Source organism: Trichoplusia ni, chromosome 5 (assembly GCF_003590095.1).
Source record: "Trichoplusia ni isolate ovarian cell line Hi5 chromosome 5, tn1, whole genome shotgun sequence".
NCBI classification, from domain to species: domain Eukaryota; kingdom Metazoa; phylum Arthropoda; class Insecta; order Lepidoptera; family Noctuidae; genus Trichoplusia; species Trichoplusia ni.
In genome coordinates, this window is record NC_039482.1 from 14,667,710 (window position 1) to 14,677,543 (window position 9,834).

Sequence of the window (9,834 nt, forward strand, 5' to 3'; positions counted from 1 at the left end):
ATAATATCATCAGACTGTACTTATAATAATGTGAAAAGGAAGACATTAAATAAATACAACTCAATAAGAAAGAAATAACTATTTTACGATGCAGATTACATCCCAGTAAAAGCAATTTTATTATATTCCATCTCTTATCGTAATCTGATATACATAAAAAATAACTGGTTTGTCAAATTAGATATCACAGTGTTGCAGTATTTACGGCATAATAACAGCTTGATAATAACCCACACCTCGGCAAGGCCCTTTACAAAGAGAAGGAACTAATTAGCATTGCTTACTCATTTACGACTATACAATTTCAGGGCACAATTTAAGATGTTGGTTAATTTGGTAGTCAGCTTGAAAAGTTTGACAACCAGTCTTACCAAGGGGTATCGTGTTGCCCTACTTAAATCTAAATAGGCAGTCGATCCTTGTAAAAAACTGGTACTTAACTGAATCCGGTGAGACTGGAAGCCGACCCCAACACACTGTTGGGAAAAGGCTACGATGATGAAGAATTTAAGATGTTGGTTTCTTCATATTTTTTTTACCGTTTTTGGTTAGACAATGAGTAACTGGATTAAATTTGTCACCCGCTTGGGTCGGCCTGTATCTTTGTGCGTATAACATTTCTTGGACGATCCGTTTTTTCTATCGCTCTGTTTTATTACTGATAATTTAAAAGAAAAGTGCTCATTTATGGGTTGCAATGTCTCTGCAGTAAATGCGTAATTATTTGTTTCCTTTGTTATTAAATAAATGCTAACTACACTTAACCGCTTTATTATGCCCTTAATACTTTTACTAAAGTATTGTTAAAAGGCTTGTTTACGCTTAACGAAAACTTTGATTTGATATAGCTCTTAATTACATGTGGACTTTTCTTTAATTTTACGTATTTTAAATAAGAAGTCAGTTTGCAATCAGAACTCTCAATTTCGAAAGCTAGTTTAAATATTCAAAATCTGAGAGAATATATCAATTCTAAGTTTCTGTATTTAATTATATTGTAGACGTAATACGATATTATTTCGACATATTCAGAAAAAATATGTATATCACAACTTTAGTAGGTACTACGTTCTACTTGGTACGTACCTATGCTGTGATTTTATGGCTTGTAGGTAATTACTAAAAACAATAATCAGATTTCCATTTCAAAAATTAAAACATGTTTCACGTGACCTCGGGATAAAACGTTTCCAAAGTCTTGAATTACAACATCATGAATTAAATCATAATCTACCATTTACATAGTTACAACACTCAATTATCTGGGTACGCCCAAATCTTCGAGACGACTTTGAATCGTAATAAATCACAAGGCCTATGACCATTCCGTTGCATATGTTTTTAAATGTACCAAGTTCCGTGGGTAGCAATACTAGTAGTGGAGGTACTTACTCTTGAGCGCCCACAGCTTGCGCTCCATGAGCCCGTCCACGTACTCCTGCAGGTCGGCGCGGCAGTCCCCGCTCACCGTCTGCTGCAGCTCGCTCCACTGCCGCACCAGGATGTCCGCGTCGAACACGCGCAGCATGCTCTCGATCCCCAGCGGCTCCGACATGTTCATGCTCTCTCTCCGCAACACGTTCCTAGATTCGTTCACAGTGCTCCTGATGGAGTCGCTGAGCTTACTCAAAACATCTTTGTTAGGTTTCGAAGTCGTTTTCTCGACTGGTTTGGTCGTCTTCACGATGTGCTGCACATTGTGCGCCTTCTCCGTAGTCGATTGTTTCGCTTCAGTCTTGACGTCGCTGAAGTCGGAGAAGGAGAGGCCATCGTCGTCCGCGAACAGGTCGAAGGCATCCTCCGTCGTGGACTTATAGTTCCGGCTGGAGTTGGGCGGCGAGGCCTTCGATAGGGACCCGATCAGGTCCGAGGCGGCGTCGTCGTCGAGCCCGCCCTTAGCCGAAGCTTTCTTGATGCTCTGGAAGGCATCTATCAAGGCACTCCGTAACTTCTCTTCGCGCGCACTCTCTCTACTCTCGCTCGGTACTTCTCCCGCGTTTACTAAAACTAAAGCACTCAATAAAACTATCACTAAGGTAGACATTTTGGAAAAAAATAATTTAGTATTTTTTTTCAAAGTTTCACTTGCACATGCTGGTCGATACGATCACTGGATATTTTCGTTATTTTCGGGCGGTGCTAAAGGTGCGCGCGCGGCGTCATAGTCGTGCCGCGACTGCGCGCCGCACGCCGGTGACATAACGGCGTTACGAGTGCGCGCGGCGGCACTTTCACTGTCGGAGGCGGCGGCGCGGCGCGCGCGCACCTGATGCCGCATCCTTGTAGGGCGGACGATGCGTGCCGCTGAGCTACTTACTTGTTGGCCAACCTATTTGTTAATGAGTAATAATTGTTATGAATTTCTTTGGAGACATTTTTTGTTACTATTGTGTACTTACTTACACTGATAACTTAGTTTAATCACGAGCTTTCAAGCCCTAAAAAGCAATAGTTCAACAAGGCTTTCGATTACAATTAACAGATTTTTATTTGCAAATTAAATTAGTGTTACGACCACAGCAAACACATTATTTGCTCATTTTGAAAGTCAGAACCAAAAAATTTCAAGGTCTCTCATTATGTACTACATTAACAAAATTAATAATACTTGTTTAAACAATCTAGGTCAGTTCAGATGGTCTTGAAACGAAAATTCAGTTCTCGGCAACTAATAGCTGTAATAAAATATTATCTTAAGGATTTTCTTTGACTCCAGTTTTATAAAGTTACGCTCTATACGTTTTGCAGTTGTGTGTATTTCAAAGGATCATGTAGTCCAATGGGAATAGAGTCTGTTACTTATTTGTGTAACTGCTTTAGAAAAGGGGAATCATTTTCGAATGTATGTATGGTTTACGACAAAAGTGAACAGGTTTACTGTCCACGTTTAGCACTGAATTCTGTCCTAGCTTTAAGGAGTCAATTTAGAATCTTTGATTTAAATAATTTGATTTCAAAAACTTGCTTAATGACTTCGAGATATGTCAGTAAGGTTGATTTACTAAGAAGGCCGTACAGTGACCCACTGCTGACACACTGCCTGCAATGTCACAAAATAATGTTAAATCAACGTAATTATTCACGGACTTACGTAAAGACCCTTAGAAGTAATTGTCGGTTATATAAGCGGTCAATTCATCGCGGAATTGTGATTCCTCGTAAAACTGAGTAAATACTGTGCTAGTTGCGCTCCCCCGCCTCGCCTGCGGCCTTTGTGTTGGGCAACGAGTTGTTTTACTATATTTGTTAATCATAATTTAAGTTTGACAAAGATAAAACAAGCAGGTGTTAAGAAAATAACGTATTTTTTTTGTATTTCATCAATGTGTAAACATTGCAGTGACGCAGCATTGTGACTCATAGCTTAGTACTGAAGTTACTTTCGATAAAATGTTTAAAGATTTGTCAATGAAGTCTTGTGATAATATAGTTAAGTGTCACGGTATGTCATGGGCTGTTGAGGGATATTGTTTGAGGTCTGTCAACTTGTAAAGATTAGATAAATAAACTGTAAAAAGGAGTAGATTTTAATTGGATCAATCATTCATCTTAACCTAGCGTGGTTTACTGCTGGACATATGACATCGGCCCCCATAGGACCTCCTTCCATATTGGAAATATCCATGATTTTATAAGATCATCCAAATCATCAAATATGTGAATAGGACCCGTTGATATTTACATTACGTTATCTCATCTCTCGGGATGAGTTAGATCAGGCTCAGTTAAAAGATACATAATACCTATAGAAGAAATTGAATTTAGCTCTCGGATTATGAAATTGAATTTAAATTTTATTTGATTCTGAAATTAAAATTTTGCCATCGTAGGGTGACATAGAAATAATAGAACATTTACGTAAACGTATAAGACAAACACTGCGTTGTGTTATTAGAGTTAGATCATACATACATTATAATAAGCTGTATGTGGTATGTAAGAGAAAATGCTGCGTCACGGTGACGGCCAGCTGCTGATGAAACCTGATGTCACTCATCATTTTGCATTTTTGGTAAACTGAAGTACAAAAGTACAATTATTTCCATTCTATTGTGTGACAAACAGAAAAGGACCAAAGTAAGGTTAGACTTTACTATTATGTTAGCAAATTGGGGAGAGTTTTATTGCGTTATCAGAAAAAAGGGTAAAACATTGATCAATCTTAGTTATTCGCTTCTGAAAAGATTAGTAACAGTTTGACTCGTTTACCGCGGTGTCATTTGAATGCAAAATAAAAATTAATGGTACCACAGTTGGAGCAGTAACAATATATTCTTATGATATTGTAATTATGCAAAACTTCAACATTTATGAAAACATTAAAATATGCATACTCAAGTTATATCAGCTCGGGTCAGTTTACATAAGTACATACATTTCTAGCCAATAGTATGAAGTATCCGATGTGACCTTAAAACTGGTTGCACAACTTCCGTTAACTGAAAATAAAATGATTCCGGTTTTTGTATGAACTCTTTTGCAAATGTATTGCGACATGCAAATCGATCATTACTCCGCCGCGAACACTTTTGTTCATTCTGCTTCTATTTCTACAAGAACATTTTTCTTTGTCTCAAGATTTACGAAATTCATTAAGTGATTATGTATAAACACTTTCTGTTTTAGAATTTATAACGAGTTTGGAGTATTAATTTCTTGTATCTTATTTATTAAGTGGATTATATATAAAATAAATATTTAAAAAAGATATTTAAAATTGTTATTAGCTTTAAAATAGCCAAGCGTCGGTATAGTATTTATCATCCCGTCAGCTTATGATTAAGCTCCGGTTTTGTCCGAAACTAGTGCGGCCATCAATACGAGTAAGTAAACCGTTCTCAAACAGTTATCGATCCATCTCACGAAAATTATTACGATAATCACTCTAATTCGACTTTCATATTTATTGACATGGTTGATACATATATTTCTTTATTTACGTATAGTCGTAAAAAAACTCCTATGAGACACTTAAAGACTAGGAAACCATGCGTTAGACAAACAGAACACAGTCTTTCACAAATAAATAGAGTAAACTCGACAACGTAATGTCAGTGACAGATGTTTCCTTCCGCCAATCACGGCGGGCTGCGCGCGCAGCTCGTTACCTAACATGTTAGACCCATCTCCTAGGCACAGCATGTTCAATGAACCAAATGATGACACGTGAGCCTAACATCTGATAAAGCAATATTATCGGAGCTGTGAAAAAGAGATGCCGCTACGTAGTGTAGAGTTCTGTCCCGCTTACACGAATACAAAAGCTTTACGTAATACGGTGGTGTCAGACCCCACTGGTCAATGCATTATGAACCACTCAACCATCGGTTCCGTATAGGGCGTGGGCGTGGCCTGTGCATAAACTATGAAACTTCAGCAATAAGGAAGAAAGAGTCCGATAATGAACTAAAATTAATGGCGTCTGTAATGAGTTGTGACGAATGTCGTCTACGCAAATGATTTAATGACAGGGAAATGTAACCCCTGGTAATGACAAAGTTAGGCACACCCTGGCTTATGACTAAGTCGTTTATACAAACGTTTTGTTTAACTATACTTTATTTGGAGTGGAAATTAATGGACTAAATGCTCTGTGAGCTTACTTACAAGGTCGAGTACTTTTTTAAATAAATTCAGATGGAGATACTATGGAACCCGACAGTTGCACTAATACGTGCAAGTGTAAGAGTCGGAACTACTTAATACCACTGATAACACTTGTTCGATAGTATTATTTTATGATCGAATTGAAAATCTAGTTGAAGATTTAGTTTTGATTTTGATTTTAAATAAAACTGGTTAGAGTTATTATTTTAATTTATGAAACTAGTCGCTGCTGCATTGGATATAAAAGTAGCAATTAGATATAATATACCGAGAATAAGTAGATGTATTGAACTCTAAAGTTACACATAAGTATAGTTTAATTATGATATTATGTAGAGTAAGTATTACGAACGCGAAAGTCGCCACGATTGTTACTCAATCGTACAGAAATGTTCAGCGGAGTGACGCGCTCGCGTCGCGGAACTCAACATCTGATGCGCACAGTTCCTGGCGTATGCATAAGTTGGTTGGGTTACAAGGAAACTGTTATTTGTACCTATTATCTAAGGCAATAGTTTTCATGAAAATTTCTCCTGTTGTAAATCTGGCACAGATACTCCTTAACCGGACTCATGTGACTTGGAACCTGTACTATGATCCCTTAAACAACGTCTGCTTCGTTTGCCGAAAATTCCTCCTGCAACCTGAGGACTTAACACCTGTTTGTAAAGAAAAACTGTATCAATTGCCGAAGAGAGACGTCCAACTATACCAAGAACTACGTCATCGGGCTTTTAGATTAGATTAGAATATTCTTTATTGTACACCATGGAATTACAGCAGTGATTCTTAATACATACAATGTTAGGGTACAATGGCGGTCTTATCGCTAAAAGCGATATCTTCCAGACAACCTTCGGATGGATAGGAAAATTATCAGTATGTACAGAGGTAGGTGGTGCACTATTGTTAAAAACATGTTAAGGTATACATAAACATACATAACATAGAAATAAGAAATAAAAAGAATACATACAATAATCAGATAATCAGTGTTTAAGATGGCTACTTTAAAGAAAGGAGATGGTCTTTTACCAATTTTTTAAAGGTGCTAAGGGGTTGAGCCTTTCTGATTGATGCAGGGAGTTTGTTCCACAAGCTTTTAGTTTAGGAACAATCTTGCCTTTTTCATTCTTTCATTTTTTTAAATTATGTAATCGGTCAGAACACCATTTAGCAGTTCCTTACACGATTTGAGGAAGGCAGGCACTGAAGGATTCTTGTATTCTCCAAAGTCTATAACCTGCCTCAGATCGAAACCCGATTTATGAGGAAAAATCTACATCTATATGTTCTCTGAGGCATTGATCTATATGGGTAATATGAAACAATTCAATAACGTATAGTTGCTTAATTTAGGTTTTTATACAAGAGATGATCACGGAAGAGCACTAGTAAAGCGTGTCTAACCACTATAACAATGGACTCGCCTCCTTATGAAACGGCGCGTGTAATCTGATCGCACAACGTGGCCGGTTCGATTCTTGCGCAGGGCATTTATGTAATGTCTGTTCTATTGTATGTTATGGCTTGGAATTTAGATATTGTTTTAGAAGTACAACTAAAGGCAGTTTGTATTTTTCGGAGTTGAAGGTTCGTCATGTAACCAGCGTTGGTTTTAGGTCTTAAGCCTTATATAGTTGTAAAGTTTATTCCACCATGAATAAATTGCCTGTTTTTACGGTAAAAGGTGATTGAAATTCTTATTGATATCAAAACGAGTAGCGCTTGTTAAGGTTATTGGCTAACTGCAGATTCAATATATGTTTGTATACTTTTATGAGGTTTTCTAACAATGGAATCTTTGTAGTAGTATCGAACAATATCATTTCATAATTTCCAAAAGGAAACTCTTTACTGTCAGATCTTCATTTGTATGTAAATAAAGACACATATTTATGACATTATATAAGAATTATCAGTGACATCGATTTCCAAACACGAGGAAACTTGGAGTGTGGGAATCAGTGACAATTAGCCTCCCATCTACACACAATGCCATAGCGGTGTCTGTATGTACTACTGCATAGCCTGTACAAGAATAAAATATCTACTTTTAGGTTTGGTTTGACTTATAGGCTCCCTGTCTAATAGTGAATTTTAACTGTTGATTCGACAAGCCTTTTACAACAAGTAAACAACCTGTAAAATGGCCTCTGTATATTTATCAGATCCAGTAACTTAGAAAGTAAATATAGAATCCACTAAATGCGTGTAGGCCAAGATCACCCAATAAAGTGAAATTATTTATCTTTATTTATACATGGAACAAATTGTACGCATTTTTTTGTGGTTTCAAAGATTACGAGAGTTTCGAGTATTTTCGAAAAAATGCAAGCAAATCCAAATATCGAGGTAGTTTAATTGTACGTAGCTGAACGAAGCGCAGGTCACAGGCACCGGCTGATTAGGTAATGGAGTTCACATGAGACAATTGTTCAATAGGCCGGTATGCTCATATCTGATGCGAGCAAAGAGTCGCCGTGTCAGTATACGACCTCTTTTGGCAAACATGCTTGAACTTAGAACTAATTTACTGTCAAAGCAAGAGAAATATGTTAAAAACAAAAGATACAACTGCCCAAGCAGTCCCTATAGCCAAATAGAGTCATTTTCTTTCGATAAGTCTCGTATCATCTTCCTATATTCGAGCGATTTCATTGACGTTAACGATTGAAGAAACTTATGTTGGCGGTTTTAATAAGAAATGAATACAATCCAATATAATGACGTACTGTTACTGCTTTACTATTTGACACCCACTGTTATTAAAATATTACTCTTAACACCAATTCCTTCATGACACTGAAAAACAGTGATACTTAGCAAAACGCGATTCTGTTCTTTAATTTCTCTTGTTAACTGTACACGAACTGTTCTTAATTATTAAGTATACTACAAGTTATTTTATAATTACGTGTTAATATTAATAATTCATTACTGTTAATTCATTTAATAATAAAAAATAATTGTTCAACCTAACCTAAATTATGTAATTGAAATATTGCTAACAAATAAATTGAAGGAAATCCTCAAATTCATTTGTTTCCGTTCGTATATTTTTGTAAAATAGCAACAATAATAATATTGTTTAACAACAAAAACAAACTTTACGAAAAAATTTGGGACCAAATAACAGATTTTACGCGTAAAATGAAAATAGAATCAACAAATTCTGTTTATAAAGTGCGACGCTCTAAGGTGACAAACACAACGAATTGGGAACTTCCTCCCTTTTGAAAAGTTAAAAATCCGTTAAAAAGTTACGCACATGATACTAAAATTACAAAGAAACTCTACAATAATGTTTGTGGAAGTGCAAATGAAAACATAGAGCTTGTGAGAAAGCTTTCATTATCATTGCATTGTCCGTGAGAGCAACGAAAGTAATGGGAACCTGAGTGTTGTCTTATGTAAATGTAAGGCTGCTTTAAAGGTGCGGCCACCAGCTTGTATCAAAAGTAGAGCGGTTTTAGAAGTTATTAGTGAGCTGATTGATTTAACTATAAAAAAGATCAAATCAATCACGAAGAAAAATTGTTGTTAGGAATGCTTATAGTACGTAATCCAAGTTACAATTATTTTGCTACCTTTGTCCCAGGTACATACCTAAAGGTTAAAAAAGGTAAATAGGTGAGTTTTATTTTCAAAAAATGTACACTACCTTCCGGTTCAACTCATAGCGGGAGGCAACATTTAATGATTTACCAGGCGGCAAAAAGTATGCTATTAATTTGAGATTCTTTAGAAGTTGATTAACATTCACAAAATATACGACATAGGGCGGTATTCTACTGTACTTATGCCACATGTAGGAACTCTTTCATTTTAAAAGGAACCCACGATGCTTATTACTTTCGCGGTTGACAAATCGTCTTCGCAGAGTTTATACAAATGATAGAACCCTTTACAAAGATACATAATAAACTTAAGTAAATAACATGGATGTTGACACGCGATGATATACCACACATAGTAATTATCTGTATCCTTCAAGTGGCCAGTTCCATTGTAGTAACATTAATTAGTGTCTATTATCTGTCCAGAGAGATGCAAACTGTACGCAAAGTGTGCCATATGACGTCAGAGTACAGAGGAGTGAAAGAGATGATGCTATGTTTGTAGAACTTCATCTCTTTCTGACACTGGACTGTATAGTGTAAAAATGTCATGGGGATGATCTTTTGTCAATGAATCTTATGATAAGTAAGCCTTGATTGTACAAGA

General features: G+C 36.4%; 1 protein-coding gene across 1 annotated transcript in view; it reads right to left on the reverse strand.

Moving 5' to 3' along the window:
* Nucleotides 1-2,468, reverse strand: part of LOC113493675 — a 38,063-nt gene extending 35,595 nt beyond the window's left edge. The window contains exon 1 of the mRNA XM_026871652.1: nucleotides 1,393-2,468. Coding sequence (XP_026727453.1) covers nucleotides 1,393-2,044 — 652 coding nt within the window. The 5' untranslated portion in view covers nucleotides 2,045-2,468. The remainder of the gene's footprint in view (nucleotides 1-1,392) is intronic.
* Nucleotides 2,469-9,834: the final 7,366 nt, after the last annotated feature.